The following is a 27,296-nucleotide window of genomic DNA, read 5'->3' as shown; positions in this document are numbered from 1 at the left end:
ATTTGACCCATATCTTACTCCCCCACCCTCCCCAAACAGTCTTACACGCCAACACACTTGCCTAAATATTTTTCCACGAAGTTTCACTGCGCTGTCCGCGGATACAAAATGGCGGGCGGGCCCAGAAACTCTGACGCACCACACGCTCTCAACCACCCAATCAGCGAGCACGTCGAATGTCCACAGACATGGCACGGATCGCCCAGCCAATCGGGACACTGTCCGCGGAGCGGACATAGATATCACACTTTTTTTTGCCTTACGTTTTGGTCATTTTAAAAATAAACTACTGGACGGATTTACACCAAATAAACAAAAGCACGCTTTCGGGACCAAGCCGCTGCCCCTGCCGCAAATTTGGTGTAAATCCGTCCAGCGGTTTGGGCTGTAGGCGTGAGCAAAGTTTTTTTTCCCATTATGCCTATGGGAAAAACAGAAGTTTTGGGACACCCCCTATAACTTTGCCCCTCCTGGACCAAACCTCACCAAACTTTGCAAAAAAATTCAGAGTGGGCCATATACTTTTTAGCAAAGTTTGGTGTGGATTCGTCCAGGGGGAGCGAAGTTATAAGCCACCCAAAAAGTGCTCTTCCTATGGGATTAGCAACTTAACCATAACTGCACAGCCACTACCGTGGCTGTGTAAAATATATATATATATATATATATATACATATACAGCCCGCGACTCGTTAGCGGCTTGTAGTTATGGGTAAGTTGCTAAACCAAAGGAAGACCAAACCTTGCAAAAAAAGTATATGGCCCGCTCTGAATCTTTTTTCCAAGTTTGGTGAGGTTTCGTGCACGGGGCGTGGGGGGGAGAGTTATAGAGAGGTCCCAAGCTTTTTTTTTTCTCCATAGACTGAATGGGCGAAAACTTTGCGCATGGCTGCAGCCCGAACGGCTGGACGGATTTGTTGCAGGAGCAGGGCTTAGGTCAAAAAGCGTGCTTTTGTGTGTTTGGTGGAAATTGGTCCAGTACTTTTGTTGCAAATTACTGAAACGTACGTTGTACGTCTCAGAAAATGTGAGATAACTGTGTCTGCTCTGTGGACCCATTTCTGGTAAGATAGCTCAGCGGGTTGAGCGGTCGCTGCTACGATCTGAACATGAGCTGCTGGTCGCAGGTTCGAATCCCGTCAAGGCCAACTCAGCCTTTCATCCTTCGGAGGTCGATAAATGAGTACTAACTTCGGTTGGGTGATATCGTATGTAAATATGTGCTTTGTAAAGCGCTTTGGATTAAGGCGCTATATTAAATAACACATCATTATCATTTCCCAGTTCGCTCCGTGGACAGAAAGCTCATTGGCTTGCGGTACGCCGTGCTGGCGGCGAAGTATGGACACGGGAGGTGGTTGGCTGGAGGGAAGCATGCTGTGCGTCAAAGTTTTCTGGAACTGACTCATGGTGTCTCGGAAGACTGTCAGTCCCTTTTGGCGCCGCAGTAACATAATGTACGGCATGTGGTGGTGGGAAGAGGGGATGGAAAGAGTGGGGGAGAGAGAAGTGGGCCATCTGATATATGTGAATATTAAGTTGACGTAGACGGTGGTGTGCCTGCAGTATTCGTGCGTACAGAGCCAATTCGCCGGTCCCTGCACAGGCGACTAGCATATGTGGTGAATGCGAGCAGCGTTCGTTATGGCATGATGGCTCGTGCCACGACCCATTACTGTGCCAACGGTTGGAAGCTGAATAGCAGACGGGGAGTGAATAGAAAAACATATATTGCGCTATGTGTTGGTGGGAGGAAGGGATGGAAAGGGTGTAGGAGTGAGAAGTGAATCATCTGAGATATGTCAATAGGTGGACGAAGACGTTGATGTGCCTGCTGTATCTGTGCAGCGGGTGTCTGCATAGGCGCCTAACATGTGTGCTGAATGCAGGTAGGCTTTATTACGGCACGATAGCTGGTGCAGAGAATTCTTTCTGTGGTGTAATGTAGAAAGGGAGTGCATAGCACATGACATGCACATTGTAAGGTAGTGTGTACCGTGGCATTTTGCATGTGAGAAGGCCGTAGCCATTTCGATGCACGGATGGAGGTCTTGCTCCGACAACTGTGTGGCGTGGTTGTAGTTGGATTTCACATTGTTTGCTTCTGCGTTTGGTTCGTCAACATTGCCTATATTGCTCATTGGTTGGGTGTGGCGCTTGTTAGCGTATCCTACACTACTTACTCCATGGCTACAGCTAATCTAGTGAACAGGTCTGCAGTGTGTGCACTGAGTACAGTGTTGGAGTACTGTCAGTGCAGATGAGGGTAGGGTTGAAGTACATCTTCTGTGTGCATGGATACTGCAGTGTGTGAAGTGGGTGCAATAGTTAAGTAGGGTGTGCATAGAAGTGGATAAGGGCAAACTGCATAGCGCAGTGGATTGCATAGTGTCCATTGCGCATAGTGCGGACTACTGTAGTGCACTATGAGCTACTACTTTTGTGTACTGACTAAAGTGCTGGGAGCAGGGGCAGTGTTGCGAAAATTGTTTTGGTTTGGTTGGCAGTAGGAGCATACTATGTGAATAAAAGTGGGTATGGGTGCCGGAGGCTGTGGTATGTTTGTAGATTCTGATAACTGTTGCTTGTTTGCCTGCATAGCTGTATTATGGTGCGGAGGTTGGGGTAGCGGTGGGTGTGGTATGTGTGTGAAGTGTGGTGCTTGGGCACATGCTGACATGTATGGCTGCAGAACGTTGCGGTGGGTGTGGGCAAGGCCTAGACTAATGGGTGCAAGGCCGGAGGCTATGCACCCATTAGTCTAGGCCTTGCCCACACCAACTGCAACAATGCTGTTTAGACTGGATCTGTCAGAGGGTGTGCACCTTTACAGAATTGTTCTGGAGCACATGTTAGACGTGCTACTGCACCAGAAGTCAGCTGACATGCATATAGTGTTAGTTGTCAGTAACTCCATCGTATGTGAACGAAAGTGGATAGGGGTGCCAGAGGTTGTGTTAAGTTTGTAGATTCTGCAAAACAGTGCATCGTAATATGCATAGCTGTATAACAGTGTTGCAGTTGGGTAGGAGTGCCGGTAGCTGTGGTACATGTGTGGATTGTGGTAGTTGGTGTCATGTTGCCATGCATGCCTAGATTTGTTTTGGGAGTATAGCTCAGGGGCAACGTGCTCGCCTTGGAAGCAAGACGACACGGAGCAACACAGGTTCGATCCCCGGGTCTGCCCTTAGAAACCTCTGGGTATTAAGTGCATTATAAATAACCTCTCATATCTCATATCATGTTGCAGTGGGTGTGGCCAAGGCCTAGACTATTGGGTGCATGGCCAAAGGCTATAGGGCATTCTCCCAAAAGCCAAGGCCTTCACCGCACCAGTGCAGTTTGCACTGCATCTCTCGAGGGTGGTCACCTTTACAGAATGGTTGAGGAGCACATTTTACTCTTCATAGAGCACCAGAAGTGCGCTGCCATGCACATATTGTTGTTTCCATGGGTGTGGTGATTGTGCCAACATCCTACGGTATTCGGTGTATGGCTGGAGATTATGCAGTGAAAAGTCTTGGAGTGTGCCCACTGGGTGCAGTGTTTGAACACTGTCAGGATAAAAGAGGGTAGGGTTGAAGTGAATCTTCTATGTGCTTGGAGATTCTGGTTGGTGTAGCTTCCTGGGAGTAGGCCCAATGTTGTGAAGATTGTGTGATTTGATTGCCAGTGACATAATACTTTGTGAATGGAAGTTGGTAGGGGTGATGGACGCAGTGGTATGTTTGTGGAATGTGCTAACTGTAACATGTTTCCATGTATTGTTGTGTTATGTTGCTGGGGTTGGGTAGAAGTGCTACTGCGTAAGTTACGTTTGTGGATTGTGGGTTCTGGCCACATGTTCACATGCATGGCTACATTATGTTGTGCTGGGTGTGGCCAAGCAGTACAGTCTTGTGTGCATGGTCAAAGGTGTGATGGGTGGTGCTCTGCATGATTTTGGATGCTGACATCGTCCATTTGTTTGCAGACCTTTGTACTGAAGGTGTTCTGGGAGCACACGCGTCGTGTACTTGGAGTGTTGAATAGTAAATATGCAGTGCTGTACAGAAATTATAGTGTTGGATGCAGAGTTCTTGCCTGTGATTGCTGCATGCAGGCGTGATATTTTTCACAGTACTCAATGAGGGACAGCTGGAAGAATAACAGTGCAGAGGGGAGAATGACAGTGTCTGCTTTACTGTGGTGTAGCCCTCACTGTAGCTGGGAATGCGCAGGCGCTACATCCTGCCATTACGATGGTGGGCATGCAAATGGAATTGTGGGGATTATGGAATCGTGTGTGAAGGGTGTGGTTCACAGGATGCGGGTGGTACTACTTCTTCCCTATACTCTCGGTGTAATGAACTATAATGAGGTTTGTAGAAATGGACAGATGCTCAGTGCTGATCGTGGGTGATAGATTTGTGCAAGATCTGCACAGGTATGCTGTGCAAAGACACGTAGCTGGTAATTTCAGGTTGGAAGGAGTGGGCGCTTTGTGCGTGCAGTTTCGGCGGTATGGTTCGCCTTTGCAGATATGTGGCCTCTATTGTTACAGTTGAAGTTGTTGTGGTGCATTAATGAGATTTACATTTGGGTTACGTGCATGGACATTTGCTCGTCACCTGAAGAAGTTGATGAGTGCAGTGATGCAGAGTTTTCCCACTGCCAAGGTCGTTTTCTCAACCATTCCACCAAGAGGAGCCATGAGACCATGCCAGTGTAATTTGTCCCCAGCCAGAGCTTGGAAGGTGTCTTCTAAACAGAACCATGTCCGCATTTATGTCCACTGATGGGATTTTCACCATTGGCAATACCATTTTCTTTTACACCGTGCAAGAAGCGTTTACTATAATTCGGTAAAAAGTGAAGGAGGAGAAGCAAGCAGAAAGCTAAACAAAGAGAAAAAGAGAAAAAACAAAAAAGGTTGTTTGGAAGCACTTAAAAAAAAAAAAAAAGAAAACACAGGGGAACCACTGAAGACTCACTCACCTATCCTGTTTTAACACTTCCCGCCCCTTGCTAGCGTGAAAACTCAGTGGATTGCGCAACATTTTCAGGATGGGAGACATGGAAATTGGAACGGTGGAGCGATGGACTCAGTTCATTAAGGTTTGTGGTTGTGGTCTGCACGCAAAAACTGTGGCAAAGGGTATCTGTCCTAAGAAGTGCAGATGGCTACGGTGGAAGTGTGCAAGGTAAGGGGCAGGCATCCTGTTTGTATGCATGAACTGTATGTATGTGTTTGAAGTTGGTAGCAGCTTTTGTGTGATCATTTTTGGACAGTTTGTAGTAGGTGGAGTACGGGGGGCAGGGGGAACCCCTGAGAAATGCACAAGGAAAGTGGCAGGCATCCTGTTGTAATGAATGCAATGTCTGTATGATGACATATGATATGGTATTCATAATGCGCCTATACACAAGTTTTGCAAGGCGCAACGAGGCAAGGAAGGAGGAACAGAGTGGAGACCGAGATAACAAACCTACTAGGCCAGGTGTCACTGGGAGCCCCCAAGTACATGGGTATGGGGAGGGGAAAGTGTACTACATGAGAAGAACAACAAATGCCAATAAATAAAAAAGTCCTGATTGTGCCAGGTGCAAGGATAAGTGCAGGCGTGAACTATTGGGGATACAGAAGTCTTGTCGATGAGTTGCAGAAGGTGGAGAGTAGAAGCGGGCATATTTAAAAAAGAGCCTGTTGCAATAGTCCTGCCATGAGAGTAGCACAGCTGTGCACACAGTGACCTTATGGGAATTTCCTTTAGGTTGGTAAAATACATTCACTGCTGCTTTTGGTGGCATATTTCTACGATTTATGTAGGAGATGGGTTAGTGGGGAGAACAAATCGTAGCATTGTCGGGAGGAAAGCAGAGAGTTCCTGCAAGCACATACCATTGAAGTGCCCCTTGATGGTAGGGGATCGGGAAAAAAACAGTATGCTTTTTGATAACGTAACGGATGCTCCATGCCACATACCGTGCGCAGAGGCCCTTCTAACAGAGTTGTAAACCTACTGCGGCACAAGTTTGCATACCTCCATTTTGTGGTGATGGGTGCTCATGTGGCTGAACGTGGATGTAAAAACCTCCTTGCAATCTTTTACTGAACTTTCTGCTAGACACGCTTTCCAATGACTGCACACTTGCAGGCTGATTTAGTAAGGGTACTTTTGAAGTGTTGTGTAGAACGAACAGTGTTAGTTGCTAAGGTCTTGGATGGCATTGGTGGATGCCTGCATGACTTTTTACCCATAGCCAATGAGGTAGTGGTGGGGATAAAATAGTGCAAAGGGAGGAAGGACTGCTGCTGTACTGGGTCGCGGCCCTGGCGGTACTTTGGGAAGTGCACATGCAATATTGTGTGCTTCTCACCATGCGGGCCAATGGAAATGGGACTGTGCGGATTATTCAATCAGGTACTGAGGGTGTGGTACACTGAAGGGGGCAGTCATACAGTGTTACATTACTCTGCGTAGTGAGGGTGGCTGAGGTGGCCAAATGCATCGTGTTGAATTTGGGTGATGCCTTTGTGATAGATCTACACAGGTATGCCTTGGAAAATGGCAATTTCGGTTTGGAAGGAGTGGACGCCTTGTGGAACGTTGTCTATGAGCGCAGTTTCGCTGATATGCATGCACTTTGCAGAGACCTGGCCACTTTTGCAACTGTGGATGCCACGGAGCAGTAGGCTGCCATACAGTCTCCCCTGCAACCTCCTGCCAGAGACTGTGAATCGCCTAAATACAGGGACCCTCAGCAGGACAATAACAATCATATAAGTAGATGCTGAAATGTATGATGAAAGGTGACTCAAATATAAAGGCAGTGCTATGTGTAAAGAGTTAATAAAAGCACACCAACTCAACCTTCAGGTCTGGTGTGATCATTGACAGGCCACTACAGGGGGCTATCGCAACTGAGGGTGTGGGTTACAGGAAGGGCCGTTAATACTTTTCTTCATTACTGTGTGTACTGAGCCGGGTTGCCATTACCTGCAAAGACAAAGCAGCACAGCAGACTCGGTCCAACCTCACTTACAGGGCAAAGTACTGTGGCCTGCTAGTCTGTTCTGAAAAGCTACAAACAGATTGTGGAGGAGCTCTGCGGTGTGGCCTTTTGTAGGACTGCTGTGGAGAACTTGCACCCGGAAAACAGGCCTTCATTCTACAAAAACATACATACATGTGCAACAGCACATTGTGGTGTGTTTCTAAGCGTGTACTTTCCGAAAAACACTCTGTACATTGCACAACACTGCACTTTTCTGCTGTCCGAGGGTCCAGATTGTGTCCTCGAAATAAGGGCCCACAAGCAGCGTGGGTGCGGTTGCATGGTGACGTCGCCACTGCTCTCTTTTGGGACGGCTGTCCGCAAGACGCGTTTTGGGTGGAATACGTTGTGCGCATGAGCATAAGTGTCCTATGCACACAATTGTCACTTGTCTACTGAATAATAGTGTGACACACGTCCATCGACCATTTTGGGAGACGCTGATGTTTATAGGCTATAGCAAGTGGGATGTTTATCTGTATAACTAGTTGTAGGACGTGGGTGGGCGCCTCAAGGTAATTAAAGTTCCTTTGCATATGGTGCACAGTGGCGGTGTTACCAGGACACACAGGAACAGATACACATGCCTCTACTTGCACAACGAGCAAACGTCCGCTCCCACACGTAATTATAGGTGGTGCACAACTTGCACCCATGCGGATCATGTTGGCGTGGTATTGATGCTTCCATTGTCATTGCGGCCAGGACACCTACCTTTTACTTAATTGCGGTCATTCCTACGAGAACTGTGTGCCGCTTAGTCATAACGGCATTATTCACTCAGCAACAATTCAAATATCAACGTGTACCTGCACACATTCATACACACCATTAGGAAAGGGGTAGCAGAAGTGGATACTTATTATGGGGGACTTGGGGATTTCCACAAGCTGGTTGTGAGGGGAGGAAGAGATTGAGGTATCACTGTAACGTCTCCCATCACACGGATTTTGAGGGGATGGCTGGTTGTGACATGGGGGAACGGGTACACGTGCAGCTCTGCCAGTGCTGATTTATTTTGTCCATAATATACCCTTGTACGCAATCTTTTAAGGCGGCACAATTGTTAACCAATTTTTCCATTTTGGCTTCCAGGCTGTTCATTTTGCTATTTACAGAGTTTCTTTCCTTTCCAACGCCCGTATGCTGTTGTGGAAGGGGTGCCGCTTGTGCTGCCTTGCTTTTCTTTCCAATATGTTCTGTTACAGAAAAGAAAATGTGTTGGGTGTACATGAAGCAATATATATTGCATAATTTACGTTACTCACTACTGTGAGTACCAATGGGGTTAGTATCGTAAGTCATTGCGTCGGTTTATAGTCATAATGTCGAAAAAAAAATGTCGACAAACAAAAATGTCGAATTTTTTTTTCGAAAACAATAATGTCGACATCCTATACTTATAATGGAAAAAGTCATTTTTTAGAAAAAAAATGTCTACAAAAAAATGTCACTTAGAACTATCAACACCTCACCCAACACCCCCCTGCCACCCCCCCACACTCCCCACCACCACCCTCCCACCCCTCATACTCACCACATTCTAATTATATATTTATTTATTTTTTCTATAAATAACCAAAAAGAGTATCATTTACTATTGGGGGGGGTCCCCCCAACCCCCCTCACCCAACACCCCCCTGCCACCCCCCCACACCCCCCCAACCACCCTCTCACCCCTCATACTCAACACATTCTAATTATATATTTATTTATTTATTTTTCAATAAATAAATAACCAAAAAGAGTATCATTTACTATTGGGGGGGTCCCCCCCAACCCCCTCTCACCAAAGACCCCCTGCCACCCCCCCACACCCCCCACCCCTCATACCCAACACATCTTAGTTATATATATTTATTTATTCATACAATAAATACAAAATTTCGAAAAAATATCGTAAAAATGTCGACATTTTTGTTTGTCGACATTATTTTTTTCGACCTTTATTTTTCGAAATTTTGACTGTCGACATTTTGACTGTCGACATTATGACTGCCCACCATTGCGTCATGAGGGAAATGTTCTTCCAGCCACCGTAAGGTGCTTGGCATTCCTATGTACAAAAAAGAAACATTCTGCTTCTGTACCATTGTATACTGCACCACCTGCGCATTTATCACACAAAATGTACTGTGCTTGCTACGTTGCAGTGATGTTCAGGATTTCGTACTTTCCCGTCCTTACTCTGGCCCTTCCTTCTTTGTTCCCATGCACAGTAGCAGTGAGGCAAGATTGTTGAAGGAGACATCACTTCTGTTGTTGGTGCACTCTGTTATGGTGTACTCCCTATGCCTTTGTGCTGGTTGCTTCTTAAGTACACATTTTGCAGACCTACTCTATTTTACCTTCCAATTCATGTACATGCTGCTGGTTGCATATGTTCCTTGTGTTTGCTGAATGGTACCACTATGTAAGAGAGCCCCAGCCTTTCTGAGCAGGTTGGAAGCCACCCGATGTCCGTGACCAGGCGCATAGTCCGTGACTGCTGTGTGCATTAACATGGTGCCAGCGGTCTCAGTATGTTGTACAGTGCACCATTACAAACTAAGGGTATCCTGGTGAAAACCTATGCAATTCAGTGAAAAAACGTTGTTAATGGGACGTTATGGTTAAGTTGCCGTAAAAAAAAAAACATACAAAATTCAGTACAATAACTATTTGAAAGGGACACTATAGTTACTTTGCACTAATAACAACCTTTACATATTATGGTTGCAAGTAAAACCGAAAACCCCCATAAATTCGCCAGTTATAGCGAAGCAACCATAACTCACGCCACTAGTGTGCACTGCTAAGACTAACGCCCATGACATCAAAGATGACATCACAAATGGCATTGATGACATCACCGATGACATCACATCTGCATTTAGCTTTCATGAAAATCCTCCACAAGCGATTGTCATAATGTTGACTGAAAACTATCAGAGTTCATTGGGAGAAGTACCAGTTCATTAAGCAATGCATAGCTAACCACCATTGCATTACAGACTTATTTCCAGTACATTAACCTACTTTTACAGAAACGTAGGCATTGTCTGTAGTGTGCACCATAGAAGTGCAATATTCAAAATCTTGCCATGTTGGCTAGTACAATGATCAATGCTTTCGTTTTAGAGTTTTGCATACTGTGAACCATGTAATAAGTAGCTACCAATGCCTCACTTAGTACATAATTTTACTACTACAGACAACACATAAACAGACCACAATGCATACAAATATGAGCATATACAGTGAAAGTAAAGTAACCAAAAAAGCAGCAGTATTAACAAGATCGTCTTCATAACCAAACTGATTACCTTCATGCACAGAAATGATTGCTGTGTTTCAGCCTTGCTTATTCCCCCTATTTATGTCTCATATGATGTGAACCCTAAGGAAAGTAGTGTAAGAATATATGAGAAGGGTAAGGTCTATAAATATTCAATTTTCAGTTCCTGACTGTCATTGAAGAAAATCACCTGGCCTACATATGTCTGAACAAAAAAAGAGGGAGCCAGACATGTGATGTCATCAATGACATTTGTGATGTCATTTTTGATGGCATGGGTGTTAGTGTTAGCAGTACACAGTGGTGGCGCAAGTTATGGTTGCCTAGCTTACCATAACTGGCGAATTTCTGGGGGGGTTTCGGTTTTACTTGTAACCATAATATGGATAGGTTGTTATTAGTGCAAAGTAACTATAATGTCCCTTTCAAATACTCTGCTCCTCCTGGGTCTGGTGCGCCTTATAAATGCAATAAACAAACAAACAAACAAATAGTTGTTGTACTGACTTTTGTAGGTTTTTCTTACGGCAACTTAACCATAACGTCCCTTTTAACAACGTTCTTTTTCAGTGATATATAGTGTGAGGAATCTGAGGCTGTCCTCCCTTCTTTACCCAATATATCCCCCACAGGTTGTCCAGGAAAGGCCTTCGCTCTTGGACCCTGACCCTGGTGGTCGATATGCGAGGGAGGATCATCTGGGTGGAGGAGACTTGGGGAGTGGGGTTGTTGCACCCTTAGGTGAGACATGGTATCCCCCGTTTCCCTTCCACCATGAATCCAATGTTCCCCAAGCCTTTTATAGGCTGTTGTCAATCCCTTGGTAGACAAACAGTTTTGAGGCTGTTGCCGCCTCAGCAATTCGAAGCATATGCACACTAGAAAGTGAAGCCTCATGCAACCGCAAGCAAAACGGCCAAGAGCTGAAGCCCTGAAGATGGAGAATCTCTCTGAAATGCATAGGCATTATAGCTAAGCCATGATGGTTCTTGTGAATTGCTTCCTATAAATATTACTTTGCATCAAAAAACTATACATTAAGATCTGGTTTACCCGGATGAATAAAAAGTGAGCATTACTTTCAGTGAACAAACGCAGTTACGAGTCAGTAATTTGTACGAAACCAAGTGAAAGGACTGCATATGAGCTCACATAGAGCCATTGAGAGCACCAGACTTAACTAGGTGAGACCATCCAGCTTTTTGTGGATGATTGTTGTCAATCTCTTGCCTGCTTTTCTTGTAAATCATTCCCTAAAACACACCAGTGTTCTACTGGGACGAGGAAGAGACCAACTAGAGACACATAGCCTCTCTTTGTTGATAGATACACTTTCAAACACCAGTAACACACAACTCCCAAACCAACCATGAGCGGTCTAGTCTTATGACCAATCAGCCTTGCTGAAGGTTTAAAACCAGGAAGATTGAAGAAAATGGAGGAAGCTGTGGAAGCAGGTCGTGGGATTGCTGTGCGGAAGCAGACCTCTCCGGGAAGGCGGCATGGCAGACGGGAGTGCTCGAGCAACCAGAGAAGATGCAGAGTGTATGCAACGGGAAGCACGGCTAAAGGAAACTGTATGGCAGAGTATGGAAAAACAACCGGCATGGACAGGAGAAGCTGCTGAGTGAGGCCCATGCTGTGAGGTACGTATCGTTGGTGGAGCGCAGCCACAGAGGGGAGGGGAGGGAGGTGGGGGGGGAGTGGGAGTTGGAGAGGGAGAGGGAGAGAGGGAGTTGGAGAGGGAGAGAGGGAGATGCCGTAAGCACCAACAGGTGAGTCAACATAGAGAACGGGACGGCAGGCGAGAATGTAAGACTTACAAGAAAGTGAATAAAGCTCTGATTTAAATGAAAGCGGCCATTTTGATGAAACAAGTATATTGAATACCGTTTTGAAGCTAAACTAGCATTTTGATGAAAATGAGCATATTGAATACAGAGTTACATGAAAGCAAAGACTTTGAATACCGATTTTGAATTAAAGCAAGCACGGTTGAATACTGTTATGAAAGAAAGTTGTTTTGTGGAATCACATGAGTTCTACAAACTGTGCAGATTAGGAGAACAAGCATTGGCAAGAGCTATGAGAGTATGTGAAAGTGCAGCAAGAGAATGGTGGCAAGAAAAGCAGTGGTAAGGTGCCTATGAAGAAGGAGCAAGTAAGGTGTGTCGGTTGCTTGACCTGTAATGGGTGGACCGTGTGGTCCAACAACTGCGCCTAGACCGACTACACCCCTCTATGGAAAAGCCACTTAAAGCACCACAAAGAAGCTTGTGATTTGTTTTAAGAGAAATCCCTGTGTTAGTTGAAAGTAAGGAGTTGATTTCTATGAGACTGGTGAAAGATAATCAAGACAGAAGAGCTGGGAAGAATCCCCAGGAATTGTGTTGTATTGAAACTGTTGAAATACTTGAAATCTTGGGGAAGGGAACCCCCTTTGTATTGTGAACTATTTGAACCTTCGGTAAGGGAAACCTTTTGACAAAGAGCTGGACGAAGCCCAGAACTTTTGTTTGAACACTTATCATTTTGAGGCTGACATCCCTAAACATTGTATACAAATAGACATGAGGGCAAGTATAGGTTTTGGACACGGGCATATATTTGCTTCGGACTTCCTGACACAGACTGTCCTTAGTTTTGTTTTGGTAGGGAACTCCCACCTTAGCTTAGGGCAAGATAGCCCTTTTTCCAACCGTATTTATTTTAATAAAAGTTTGTAGCCCAAACTTTCAGTGAGTTGTCTGTGTCTCATTCACAATGCCTTCACAAATCACACGTCTACATTTTTGAAGATGCACACATCATTTTTTCCAATGAAATGCTCACTTTTGCCCCATCTATCCGTTTCAGTTTATTAACCATTAATCAACTTGTGTCATAAGGTAAAACGGCCTATACAAATCAATATTACATTTAATCAACAATTCAAGCATCACACAAATAAAGAAATCGATGCAAGAATTTAACAAAGTTATAAAGGGACAATTAATTCCATTAAATAATTAAATATAATACAATCACATGGCTACACTTAGCAACTCCCACCTTCTTAACCAAGCTCTATGCAGACATTTAGCTACTGCATACACTGAAAGTTCATCAGATCTGCCACAGACATGGCTTGGAGGGTATTAATTATCCCCTACGACAAAAGTCTTGCTTTTACATAGGATTTCCTGAGGTCGAAATACAATGTGCATATTAGCATAAAATGCATTTCGCTTTAGACTATGGATTTGCAATTACATTTGTCAGTGACTCATCTGTTTTAATCGTTCAGCGATTCCTGTCCTAAACTCAAACGTAAAAACCTCTGCTTCAACCGGTCCAAATATTTCTCATATCCTACCATTTAACTTCTTATTCCAATATATTCTGCGTTTTGGATTCTGTTAATAAGTATTTCCTCTTCAACAGCATCATGATCTTTTTGTAGTAGCTTTGGCCAATCTATTCAGTCCCTCTGGGTTTGACCAGTGCTCTCTGTGGCCAATGCTATATAGTAACTCTCTAGCATGTACACACAAGTGGGGACAATAAGTCATTCAATGCATCCCTAGACGACCTGAAGTCTGGTAGCTCCATTTATTTTCTTACCCAATGCAGCTTTGGCTCTAGCTCAACTAGCCAATTTATGCTATTTACTTTCATAAGCAAGGGGGTTCCAGGGCATGGTAGCAAGCAAGCCTAGTTTACTTTTTAAAAACCCATTCGAAATTCTGTTACAGTTCATAACACCCCACAATTTGGCTCTGTATAATGCTGCCTGGTGAGCCTGTAGCAAGTACACTTCCATGAGACCCTCACTGCAACACTTTCGAAAGTTCTATTGAAGCTACCAATCACCCCATTATACCTAGAGAGTGCCACGCCAGCTTTCTCTACCTTATTATTCCAGCTGCTTCTAATTGTAACTCTAATACTCCGGTAACCCCATGATCTGACTTGTTCGGTTTTCCTCACATAGAGCGAATGAGAGTTTGGGTAATCCACTTTCTCTTCCCAGTGAACACCATTATTTTGTACATTCCTATCTCCAGTAAACTCAGATATATAATTTTCAGCATGTGTAACAAATCTGTATTTATGTCCATTTAGTCGACTAGTGTAGACAAACTTGCAGTTGTATCATTGTACAGTGGATTCAGTAGCTTGACATCAATAAATCAGTTAAATTCATCATATAAATCTGCCTCTCCAGCATATACCTCCTCAGAAACCAACGATTGGGTGGGTAGTTGTGTTGCATAGCGTCTCATCTTCAGCAACCATAATACGTTCAGCTCGCCTCTCAACTTCTTCCACCTGGGACATTTACACCTCAGGATTCTACACTGCCCACCGAGTGTGGGACCTATTCCGCCTTCCAGGATTACTCCAGTCTGCCCAGCCACCTCTTCTAACGCACTGACTTGCATCTATCCAGTCCCAGGTCTCGTCCAGCTCCAGGAAAAGCCATTGCTTGCCATTCTCCATCACCTTCAATTTTGCATTCCACAGAAAAATATATTTGATATCTAATACATGAAAGCACTTTTTCATGGCTTCGAAGGTCCTCCTCCCGCTTTTCCACTTTCTGGGTATAATCCGGAAATATCAGCAGTTCGGTATTGACATGCAGAGTAGTTTCTACACGCTTCACAGCCTGACATAATGCATCCCAATTTCTATAATTAAGGAAATGCACCATAACTGGACAAGCTGATGCCATAGGAGGAAGCCCGACTCCCGAACCTGTGTGCCCTTTCAGCAGACAAAAACGCGACATACCACCAGGCTTGAATGATTTTGCAATCCATTTTTCTATAAATAACTCCACGATAGGCCTTCCTACCCACTCATGCAGGCCAACGACCCTAATGTAGTTCCTGCACTCCTCTGTGCCCCCAGCTCACCATTCCAGGATTTTTGTAATGGTTTTGATATCTTCCACTCTAGTGTAGGATCACTCACTGTAGACTGCAGCTCATCCACTCTTAATTCTGCTGCTGTGACCGTGTCTCCTTCTCCGTGTTAGCTCTGAACATTGTGACATCCATGCCCATAGCCTCTCTTTTGCCTGCCAAAGTATTTTTTTAAAAGAAAATGAGTATCCTGTTCTGAAGCTAAGACACTGACCATCCCAATCTTTGCAGTCTGTCGCTTTTTCTGCCACTTCACCACCACTGTCTTCCCATTGATTGGGCTTATCCTTTGCTCTTGCAGCATACTCTTCTATCTTAGTATGACCACCTTTCAGCAGCGTGCCACTTCCATGTCACATTTCCTTGCCCTTTATCATGTCAGACAACAACCCCTTCTCCCTTTTATGTCAAGATGGCTCCCGAGCAGTATCGTTCTAAATTCTGGCCGGCATAGCCCCACTCTTAATATTTATGGCTCCCCAAATCAGCCACATACTTTGTTTTAATCAGTGTTCCTGCGCCTGGGCCCACCCCTGACTAGGAAAGCAGATACACCAGTGATTCCCTAGCCTCCCTACATGCTTTCCCACCGTTCCAAGAGATGTTTACCCTCATCCCTGTAAATCCTCACCAACAGGGAAGCCGAATCCCACACCAGGGCTGCCTCTGGAGGGCACTGGCCTGCAGCCTAATGCCAGTCCACACCTCACTGAGAGGCTACATCCTTCAGCAATTGCAAGCCTCTCCGGCCCACTCACTTGGGAACATCAGTAACTGTAGCCCACAATACACTGCCACTTTCCGCTACAGTCCTTCACACTGCAGTGCACCTCTGCCCCCAGTGCAGGGACCTCTTTCCTTGAAGCCCTTTTCTAGTTCAACACAGACTTGCTGTGGTCTTCCCTCAGTCACAGTGGCATATGCCTTTGCTACGTGTGGCTTGTTTGTTAATGTTGTTAATGTTAAAGGTATTTGTACCGCGCACCGTCACCAACGGAGTTGGTCCCCAGGCGCTCAAGCAGATTTGTAAATGAGAAGGCGGGGTGGGTTAGTAAGGAGAAGAGGGAGTAGGATAGTGAGAGAAGTGGTGTCCTGTTGGCAGCTTCAGTCCGGTTTACACCGTGCGCTGAGCTTTGGTGTGGATATTGGATCGATGTCCGTCCTCGTATGCTGTTGGTGCGATTTATGTTGTTTGTTGTTGCAGTATAATATCAGTTTAAGAGTCAGGTTCTCTTCCAGCACCCAGTATGTGCCAGTTCTCCAAGTGCCACGGGTCAACATTTCGCTGCCGCGGCTGCCATTTTATCATTCTGGGTGTTATTAGGGTGGTGGTCCTCAAAGTACAGGAAAATGCAGATAAATGCAACCCTCAAGCGTTTACAAAAAAGGCGTCACCTTCTGTGGGGCACATTCATGCACTCCTCCGTGTGAATACAAATATTTTCAGTGCTTAGATTTAGTATTGAATATGGATAAATTAGACTGGGTAATGGACCCCTCGATTCTTGCCTCATCACGATTTGCCTGTCAGCCATGCACCCTATCTCAATGTATTGAATAGAATATACTTTTTGGTTCTCTTGTATCGGGCAATAGTTTTGCACAATTAATGTGTTCTGGTAACCTGCTTTGTTTTGTTAGTTTATAGTGCCCTCTTCACTCCTTTGTTGTGCTCTATCTTGTCACCCCTTTTTTTCACTTCCTAGCAGAACATTCTCCGTCCTTGAGAGGCATGGCTAACACCACCATGTTTTACCTGTACAATTCCCTTCTTCCTGTCCATGTGATAGTATCCACCTACGGCTTATTACTCCATCTTACGTAATTAGTCACAGCCTGGTAAATTATACCTTTCTGTGACATTTTGTCCGTTTCTCACATCTGGTGTGTCACTGGGCATACCTAATGCCGAGCAGGGATCAATATTCAATCCCTGCAGCCATCTGGACCCAATTTTTGTCAACCAATCATGGATTCTCACGGTCATGGCTGTGGTGCTGTCTTGCTCGTTACAGCTGCATGGTCATTGCTCAGATGAGAAGTAAAATATTGTCGGCCTCATCTTCTGCCTCCTATTTTGTTTCCATGAACTCAATTTCAAGGAAATATTTAGAACACAAAATACATTCTGCATGTGTCAGCAAGGAGGTTTTTATTTTGCTCTCCGTATAATCCACCTCATGAAGCAGGCAAGACAGTGAGACCAGATGTGGTCTGAGGGCAGTCCTCCCATGTGTGGCTACTTATGTCTCAAGAGTTTATTCCAAAGGACCTTTGACAACAGGTGTTCACCCTAACCTTCTCTCCAATGACTGAGGACACTTTCTTGCTCGCATGATACGATGGGTCTATTGCCTTAGAATGGCTACTTTATTGCAATCCAGGACATCGGCAACCCTTTCTTGTCCACCGGCTTCCATAATAACTTGAAATGTAGCCTCCGCTAAATAAATGTTGTCTCTATCCTTGTGTATCTACAGACGGAACAGTACTTCGTAAATATAATAAACCATTCTATTGACTGACGGGTTTCCACTTCCCAGTCCCAACCTGGTGCAACTCTTAAGGGAGACAAGTTTAAGGTGAGTGCTTAGAGGGAAGAGTGTGCTGCCTTCCTTGGAGGTTGGTCAGCCACACGGGGAAGAATAAGGTAGAGTTCCTGGGACTTTCCTCTTACTCCCATTTACTCTGTTAGTATAAATTCATCATATGTTGTAAGTGTGCCATGTGGTGGCTATTTGGGCCCTTTGTATTTGTCCCCCTTTCTCTAACTTCCGTGTCTTCAGGGTCTAGTTTGGGGTGGGAGCAAATCTTTGATATGGTTTCGTGTCGACCAGGTCAACGATGACTTTCAGAAGGTGAAATGTTCCAAATTGTTTGGATTCCTCGGCAGAGGCGAGATAAGCAAGAGAATGCTGCGACCCACTGGGAAGTTAATAGTTGGCTTAAGACTTTGCATCCATCACTGGATTTTTTTTGTTTCACAATATTCCTGACGGGTTGGCGATTTGAGTCGTCATCCTGCTGCCCACGGGCTGCCAGGAAGTTTCCCCACCCCAGTTGCAGACTTGATTTGTGTTCGTGTTCATCATGCTTGTGGCTGCTGCTGTCAGTAGTGGAAATACATTGGGTGACCAACGTTTTAATTAGACCTTCACAGAGCTCTTAATTTGTAGACTGGGAGATTCGTGCAAGCACCCTCCCTGCCCAAACCCGTGTGGGCTGGCGTAGCCTACGGATAGTGGTAGGAATTTCCCTTCAAAAGAAAGCCAGAATAAATTAACCCCTTGTAACTTCATTCTTTGCTTCTGATTACACACATTGGAATTTCCAGACAGAAGGCAACACTGTTTCTACTTCTTTTTGCAAGAACCCCTTTAGTTCATCCCTTCCTCATGAAGGGTTGGTGAAGTTCTTTCCCTACAGCCTTTCATATTTCTTTTATAGTCCTGTTTAATTGGGCCACCTGACTGAAATATGGCCCCTTATGGTGTATTAGATGGTTTATTTAAGGTTGTTTTTATACATAATTTAAATATGCCCTTTTTGTTTTTCTCCTCTTTCCTCCCAACAAAACAGGAAGAAGTTTTGGTATGCTGGGCCTAGTGTAGGATCGCAACTTGTAAGTGGTATTATTTGAACCCTACATATTAAAAAAAAAATCATTGCTCTGTTTTTTGCATTACTTTCCTGTTGCTTAGTTTATCGAGATGTTTGTTATTTCTTGCATAGGATTTGTAAAGCACATGGCACACTACATCTCTTCTAGACATTTCCACAACTGACAAAGGTGCAGAGGGCAGTAGGAAAACCAACATATTTCAATTTCCCAGAAGCATAGAGGACCTGGGCTTCCAAGTAAGAGCATTCTAGATTCACGTGTTGTGATGAGAAACGGGGGTATAATTAAGCACTTTATGAACCCTACCCTACCCTACATCTGCACAGGAGTTATGGGCTTTGACAGTTATAGGCTCGAGCATAGCCAGGGCATTGAACAAGGCCTACGGGCCCATACCTCCTGGTACTTTACAAAAGTGGGCTCTGTCATGCTATTATGACCCCATTTAAATAAGGCAAGAATGGTGCATTGCACTAAAGAATTGTGGCATTAGCAAAGGTAGCTAAATTCGGAGAGTTTGGGTGTGAATTGCCTGCTACATTCGCCACATGGAAGACTTGCCTGCATGGAGAGGAAGCATCATGGGGAGAAGCTGTGATGAGGCAGGAGGTGGATTTGGTGGGGAAGGGATTCCTCAGCCTGAGAGGGCCAGACCTGAGCAGGCATGGGGCAACGGACCCAGCGCAGAAAGGAAGGGGGGTAGATTAGCATTTTGGGATAAATAGTGGTAAGGGAGCACAGAGATGGCTGCAGGAAAGTGGTGCAGCGCTCGCTCCATTAACCAATATGCAGGTTCTGAGATGTGTGAGCCATAGCATCTTGCATAGCCCACAAATAGACCAATAGGGAAATATTCCTGATGTTCCGACAGTTAACATTTGGGGGAAATACAATATATTTTACTTTACATTACGAAAATAGTGGCAGAATAGAAAATTTGTCAAGGTTGATGAATGGTCTTTGTGTGTTTTTTTTTTTTTTTTTATTTTGTTTTATTTTTGTTTCTCTTACTGCTGAAAAGCAAAGGATAATGCATGTATACACTTGTGTAAATGCAGCCAATACTGAGTTTTAGCAAAGTTCTATAAACTATGCTGAATTATTATCAAGGCTCTTTATTAGGTACTCAATACAGTACTTGTCATCTCGGCCAACGTGCAATACACCCTTGTGATCAACTTTAACCATCTCTAATGCCGCTGTTCTAATTGTGTTTATTTTTGTTCTATTTTGCTGCCTGTTGTTTTCCTGACTGTAAAAATAAAATGCAAATTAAAGACGCCCAGATAGACCATAAAGGGTCGAATTGTTTGCATGCATGGGACATGAATTGCCTCACTGCTCGATAACCGATGGGATCGATTTGCATTTAGGAGCTGTATACATGCTCTGTACGGTGGTCGCGTGCACATTGGAGCCCCTTAACCACAGTGCATTTTAATTACTACAATAATTTAAAAACATGCTGCTTTGCTGAAATATGTGCTAATGTTTTGAGAATATTTTTTTAAATCGTTTGAGTTTTGGATTCCTGTAGGGAGAGGGAACCTGATATTTGTATAATATATGCTGTAGCTCCCTTATTCTGCCCCTGCACACCAACTGCAGTGCTGCACCGTTGGACAGGGCAGGGGATGGAAATAGACATTTTCTGTCAGATGCCAATATGCACCCTAAATGGAGTATATTCGCATAGTCGTTAGCTACAGTGGCCATCTTTATTTTTAGTCTGCCACGTGTATGTCGTCCTTGGGTGTCAAGGCTCAACTTGGAAAAGGGGGGTAGCCTTCAGACTGGAGTGCCCTACTGGTATGGGGAGAATGCCCTCCTGTCGAGTGCAGAATACTACTTCTGTCCTCTTGGCAAGGTTTGCAACTTTTTACATTGGCGTGGGTGGACTACCTCGGATGCAAAAGTTTGCTAGGCCCTGATTAAGGCGACATGCGTTGATGGATGAACTTGCCAAAGCACTCTATGAAATAATTCAACTCGACTTCAACGTGTTTTATGTACCCTGCATCTGCTTATTCTTTAAACGACCCCATTTTCGAGACTATCGTACATTAATCCGCTGTGCATTACAACTGGTGAGCTTCTTCCCCTTTTCTTTTACTGCACAATGTCTAAGATCACGGAGCGCAGATATGAGAGTCAAGTTGAAGGATCTTGCTGGTGCTTAGTATTCCATGTCAGAAATCTAGCAATGGCTCGTAACTCGGATTCCCTTTGCTTTGTTTACTATCTACTATCACAATGGGTGCAGGTGGGGAGCCCAACCACAGAAGAGAAGAATGAAGAATGGGCACAAGTAATGGAATATGGCCTGTGGGGATGCTGCTATTTTTATGCATTTTTACTTTGTCTTCTAGAATATCCCTCATCCCAATGCAAGTGGTCAAATTCAGTTGGCCCAATTTCTGTTTCCAAATTTCACTCCTCACGGACCTAAAATGTTGACGGGTCTGGTGATGCCACTTCTGTTTGCAAGCCCAATGATATTTATGATGGTTCTGAAGGCAAACATTCCCTTTCTCTATCCTCTGCTATGCTATACGTTTGGGTGCCTGAGTGGGATCATTAACTCCTTGAATAATGACGACATGCAAACTCTTGTTTCAAATCTCTGCTGCCCTCTCTTCTTAAGGGATACAACTTATGAACTAAATCTTCTGTGTTTTCCAAGCTCTTGATTGGAAATGGCACACTGCGTCTGTCATACTTTACAATTGTCCATTACAGCAAAGCTTGTCTTGCAACACACCCTTATTTGGTTGAAGGGTGCCTGCCTCCTGATTTCACTGGGATCACCCACCGAAAACTATATTGCGTGCTGTATGGATTGTTTGTGTACAGTAATGCTGTTAGTTACATTCTAGGCTGTCACTATGATCATCGTGATGTGAATAAATAGAAGCAGTGTCGCATGGCAAACAGTGGCCCGATGCAGGTGTGGTCTTTGCAGCCATGCTGGTTAACACCCAATCTGATTGAACAGTTGAACAGGAGGTGTTTCAAAAGTGAGGGCATCTGTCTAGTAAACCACAGCCAAAGAAGCTGGTGAAATCCATGTCAAGATGGGAGCAACTCCAAGCCAAGGCCTGATTCCTGTCCGCAGGGATAATGAACAGTGCAATTTTTCAGGAACACATTGTGACACTCATCTCGCATGTGCTATAGGGGTGTGAAGGACAAAGATCCAAAACAATCCTGTTGCAGGATTTATTGAGAGCCTCAATCTGTGCTCTCATTCCCACACATTTGATAATTGTGCTTTTGGTAGTGTCTGCGATACCAGCGACACCACAAGACTTGCACACTGTGTTTTGGATCCAGATACAAGTACAACAAGAATGTTGAGTTTATAGCATTGCGACCTCCCTTCCTGGTCTTCAAGCCTGTCTGTCGCTGTTTTAAGTTCTCTTTTTTTTTTTACAAAGTTACTGTTTCTCCCAATGTTGTGGAGTCCGATTCCCGGGACTGTACTCCATCTTCCACGTCCGTTGTTCTGGTTGCCAATGCACTTAACAGTTGTTTAAAAAAAGTAATTTATTTATAGCTGCTGCATCAATCCTATTCAAGAGAGGAAAAGTAATTTTGTTCATAGTGTCCAGGACCCTAGAGAGATCCAATTGGGGGCATTGTTCATGCTGAGGCTGTCTTCATCTCAGAGCATCCTAAGTTCAGCCGGCTATCTCTTCATTATTTTCTTGCTCTGACAAAGCTGAATAATCGTCCCTTCTCCCCAGGGAGGAGCCCCCGCCCGTTTGAGTCTAGGGAGGTTAGCCCACTAGGCAAGACTCTCCCTAGGGGTCTGGGCAAGTGGGACCTCACTGGGAGTGACCCCCATCTAAGGGGACAAGGACTCCCATTTCCATAAGCAACTCCCTTCAATGAAGACCGTATCTGCTTACAATTGAGAAACAAACTAGTACCACTATATTGCGTATAACAATCAGTGACATGGTACCCTTCCTGATGGCTTTGAACTATGCTGGAGCATATTCTGAATACAAGGAGGAACGGCGCATCCCTTGCCTGAAACAACATAGCAAATATGAAAGGACAAGGAACCCAGAGAGAGAAAGAGTGAATTCAGCGCTGGGGTGAGCCCTGATGACACGTCGTCTAGGAGGGGCAGAGTCGTGCAGAGCTGGCAGTAGCGCGAGCACAGGGAGCAGAGAACAGAGGACTGGCAATACATACGGTGGACGAGCCGCTGCAAAGACTGAAGCAGAAAAGCCGTTCCCAATAGTGGCATAACCACGCTAAGGCTGTGGTGGGCTGGGAGCTTTCTAATGAACGCAACACCAGTATTCTACCGAGGAACAAAGCCTCAAGTCTGTGCCGAGACACAAAGGATACTGGAACCAGTAGCAGCAGGGGGACCGTCGGAGTGGTTTCCATAAGGAGAAGACAACCAAAGATGAGCGGGGGAGCCGTCAGAGCGACCCTTGCAAGCAGAGGAAAGAAGCAGACATGAAAGAGTTGCCCCGTGTAAGCACAAACCGCAGAGAGCAAATCCGCCGCAGATGCAGGTAGCATGGTTGCTCAGGGGAAGGGGAAGAAGACTGGAACAAAGAGAAGTGAAATATAAGTATGGTTATTGGAACCCAAAACGCCAAAAGTGAACAGTGTTGGGTATAAAGCAGCAACAGGGTCTGGAGGACCCCATTGAAGTAATAAGTGGGAACGAACTAGGAGGTTTCAAATATATGAAACACAAGTAGAACCGTACAATTGGAAAGGGAAGAATCCCTTGAATAAACAGAACTTTAAGTTTAAACCATTATCAAGAATTGATGCAGCTCATTAGAAGTGTGAAGGGGTGAATTATGGAACTTTGTTTTGAGATAAGATGAAGACATTTTTGCCTGGAACCGATAAAGGAATTTTTGTGATGTTTTTCTAATGAACATTTGTTTTCTTTCATGGAACTTAGAATGGCTTTTGAAGATCAAGATCAAGGCTGTGCAAGACCCACCAACTAGTAGCAGAAGCCTCTGGTTATTTAGCTTGTTTTCAATAGTGGTAAGGCTAGATGGAAAGTATGTTTCGACGGCGGACAAATTTTGCTTTCTTTATAGGACGGACGAGCACCCTTTATTTTAGTTTCATAGGTAGGGAATACCCTCTTTGCGATGGGGATATTCTTCACTGAGAACAATCAAAGCAAATAATGTGAAGATGGGGTAAGCTAGGCGATTCCTAATCTAATAGATGTGGATCACCCTCTGGTTAGCTAGACTGTTAGTAAGTCTCTAGGGGTGTACTGCCCCATAGACTCCTGTGCACCAGTCCACAAGTGGGAAGTAGTTGGGATGAATGCTATAGGGTCTTTCTACAAAATAAGATTGCTTCCATGGGATTTGTCTCGCTCAACAGCAACTCTCTCAAACAATACAGTTGTAGGGGAAGTCTTAATGGGGATTACAGTCTCCCTCGGGTTCTTTTAGGTACAACAATGCCTCTGGGTTATAGCAACACAGCATTTCTTAGCGATCTGGTCTCTCTTGGTCTGAGGCAGGCCTTGATCCAATTTTTTTTTTTTTATACTGCTCAAGTCACCATGGTAGTGGTCTCGCAGAGCCAATGCTGGTCCATAGAGGGACGTATTATATCACTGCTTGCTCCCAGCAAGCTTTTCATTCTCACACCTTAATCTGCTCTCCCCCCTGTGTCTGAATAGCTCTAGGCAAGCTCTGTATTTTCCAGAACATGCCGTGTAAGTTCGAGCCGCAGTCTGACACTTAGAAGCTAGAGAAATCTATCATTTAGCTCAATATATAACTCACAAATACAATTTAAAAATGGAATATTAAGATGCTTTGTGCTGTCTCTCACTCCAACACCTCCGCCGCAAGGACTTATCGATGACTGCAAAAAGAGCCCAGCACCTGGAGTGGAAGGGTGCACCAACAGCCCCCCTCAACCCATATACACCATATACACTCAACCTGACAAAGTATGGAGCAATCTCCCCCCTAAATCACCTCCCACTCTGTCATTCTGATACTGATATTTTATTTGTATCGCGCTCGTACAAGTGTTTCAGAGCGCAATGTGGCAAGGGAGGGGAACAAAGGAGAACAAAACGGCGATCTTACTAGGCCCAGTGACATTGAGAACGCGCAAGTGCATGGGAGAGGGAAAGGGGAAAGTGCATGAGAGGGGTGAGAAATGGAAAGTGCTGAGCAAAGGAATAAAAATAAATAATACATAAATAATACAAAGTAACAAACAGTGGTAGTGCAGCCAGCGAGTGGCAAGTGGTAGGTATAAGGCAAACACAGGGTGTGTATAAGTGCAGAATAATGGGGTGGTGGGCTGTACGGTTACAGATACAGACCACAGTGCAAGGGATTTCCAGGAGGCAGTGCGACTGGGTGGCAGGGTGAGCAGGTACCTGAGCCCGAAAGACAGAGGGTAACCAGGTGGATAATGCAGAGACAGAACAGATCAGCAGGGGAGAGGAGGAGAGAAGGCAGATGCAAAGAGGAAGGTCTTGAGGTGCTTCCGGAATAAGACCTGGTTCTCCTCAAGTTTGAGTGGCAGGAAGGCTGTTCCAGAGGGAGGCCCCATCCGAAGACAAAGATCTACCCCAGCTCGTTTCTTTGAAAAACGACTGACCCTGAGGAAGTTGGAGGTGGAGGAGCAAAGAGCTCTGGAGGGAAGGTATTTACAGAGTGACAGCTGAAGGTATTTTGGACCCAGGCCCCAGAAAGCCTTGTGGACAATGCAAAGGGTCTTGCATTTAATCCCTGCAGCCACTGGGAGCCAGTGGAGACATTTCAGGGCTGGAGATATAAAATCCCAGGGCTTGAGGCCAAGGACAAGTCTTGCAGTCCTGTTCTAGATAAGTTGCAAAGGGCAGAGAGTAGAAGCAGGTAGATCTAGAAAGAGGCTGTTGCAATAATCCAACATAGTGTGAACCAGGGCTCGAGAGACAGTGAGCATCTGTGCGAAGGAGAGGAAAGGCAGAATACCTCTGAGGAGGTGCAGTAGGAAGTTTTACTTTTTAGAGACATCAGATGTGGGCAGAGAAGGAAAGTGTGGAGTCAAAAATGACCCCGAGGTTGTTCGCCTCGCAGGTGGTGGTAGGAGGTGGGCCAAGGGAGGCCGGCCAGTGAGCGACAGAAAAGGAGGGTGAAGGTGTGCCGATGAGGAGGATCTCTGTCTTGCTGGTGTTCAGGTATAGATCGTTGGCGGTACACCACTCCTGAATGGCATATAGGCAATCGGAGATGAGAGAACGAGAGGAGGTTGCTGAGGGAAGCCTGAACATGAGTTGTCATCAGCATAGCACTGAAAATGGGAGCAGAAAATGGCAATGCAGTGGGTGAGAGTTGCCAGGTATTGGTTGAAAAGCCAGTGTGAGTGGTTAGACACCAGGGGGACACCACAAGTGGAAATGGAGATGGATGGATGGATGGATGGATGGATGGATGGATGGATGGAAGGAAGGACCCAAGTTGGACCTGGGATGGTCGATCAGAGAAGAAAGAAGTCGGCCAGAGCCTGATCTGTGATACCCAGGTTGTCACGGAGACGGTTGGGCAGGATGGTATGGTTGACTTTGTCAAAAAGACAGAAGAACGGTCAAGTAGGATGAGGACATGGGGGGATGCTAGAATCCAGGTTGGAGAGCAGATCTTCTGGCAGCTCTAAAGCCAGACTGATGGTCGTGGAGACCACCAACAGAATCAGAATGAAGGTTAAGCTGTGAAATGGCCAGCTTTTCCAGGAGTTTGCCCAGAAATGGAGTGATGGAGATTGGGCGATAGTTAGGAGGGTAAGATGGGTCAGTTGTGGGTTTCTTCACAAGAGAGTGCTTCAGAGGGGAAGGGGAGGCTCCTGAGGCGAAGGAGAGGTTGCATAAATCAGCCGGGGAAGGAGCAAGGGTGTCAATGTGTTCCTTGATGGTTTTGGAAGAACAGTGAGGAACCTGTTTTGATGAGACTTTCATAGATTGGACTTGTCCAGAGACCTCGTCAGGGGAGAAAAGAGGAAAGAATGAGAAAGAGGGTGGGGGTGGCTGTAGGAGGGCCAGAGTTCAATGAAGGAGAGAGGAGAAGGGAGGACAGGATATCCTGGCTTTTTGAGAGGCAAGGGCTGTGCAAAGGGCCTGGGAAGCAACCAGAGAGGTAGAGATTGCAGCAGGGTTGGCCATCCCCTTGCAGATTTTAAACAGTTCGGCCGAGTTGTTAGTTGCCGCAGAGACAAGGGCTTGGATGTGGGCTCTCTTCTTAGTGTGGACAGAGAGTCGGTATTGACTTTGGAGCAGGCGGCAGGCCATTGTCAGAGGATGAACAAGAAGCCCTCCATTTCCTCTCAGCCACGCTAGACTTACGTTTAAGTGTAGCAAGGTCAGAGTCATACAAAGAATTGCACTTGGCTTTGGGCTTCAAACGGATCCTCATGACAGGGGAAAGAGCATTAAGAGTATCGGAAA

At 45.2% G+C, this 27,296-nt stretch overlaps 1 protein-coding gene across 4 annotated transcripts in view; it reads left to right on the top strand.

Annotated features, from left to right (window-relative positions):
- The window catches only part of RBFA (ribosome binding factor A), a 374,647-nt gene that overhangs the window by 65,010 nt on the left and 282,341 nt on the right, over positions 1-27,296 (top strand). For 2 of the 4 annotated variants that reach the window (XM_069620577.1, XM_069620576.1), the window contains exon 2: positions 18,805-18,847. The exons of the other annotated variants lie outside the window; for them this stretch is intronic. In XM_069620577.1, coding sequence (XP_069476678.1) covers positions 18,805-18,847 — 43 coding nt within the window. The remainder of the gene's footprint in view (positions 1-18,804; positions 18,848-27,296) is intronic. 4 annotated transcript variants of the gene reach the window in all.

Source organism: Ambystoma mexicanum, chromosome 5q (assembly GCF_040938575.1).
Source record: "Ambystoma mexicanum isolate Mex_15411 chromosome 5q, UKY_AmexF1_1, whole genome shotgun sequence".
NCBI classification, from domain to species: domain Eukaryota; kingdom Metazoa; phylum Chordata; class Amphibia; order Caudata; family Ambystomatidae; genus Ambystoma; species Ambystoma mexicanum.
The sequence above is the reverse complement of the archived record's forward strand: the minus strand, read 5'-3'. Positions and strand labels throughout refer to the sequence as shown.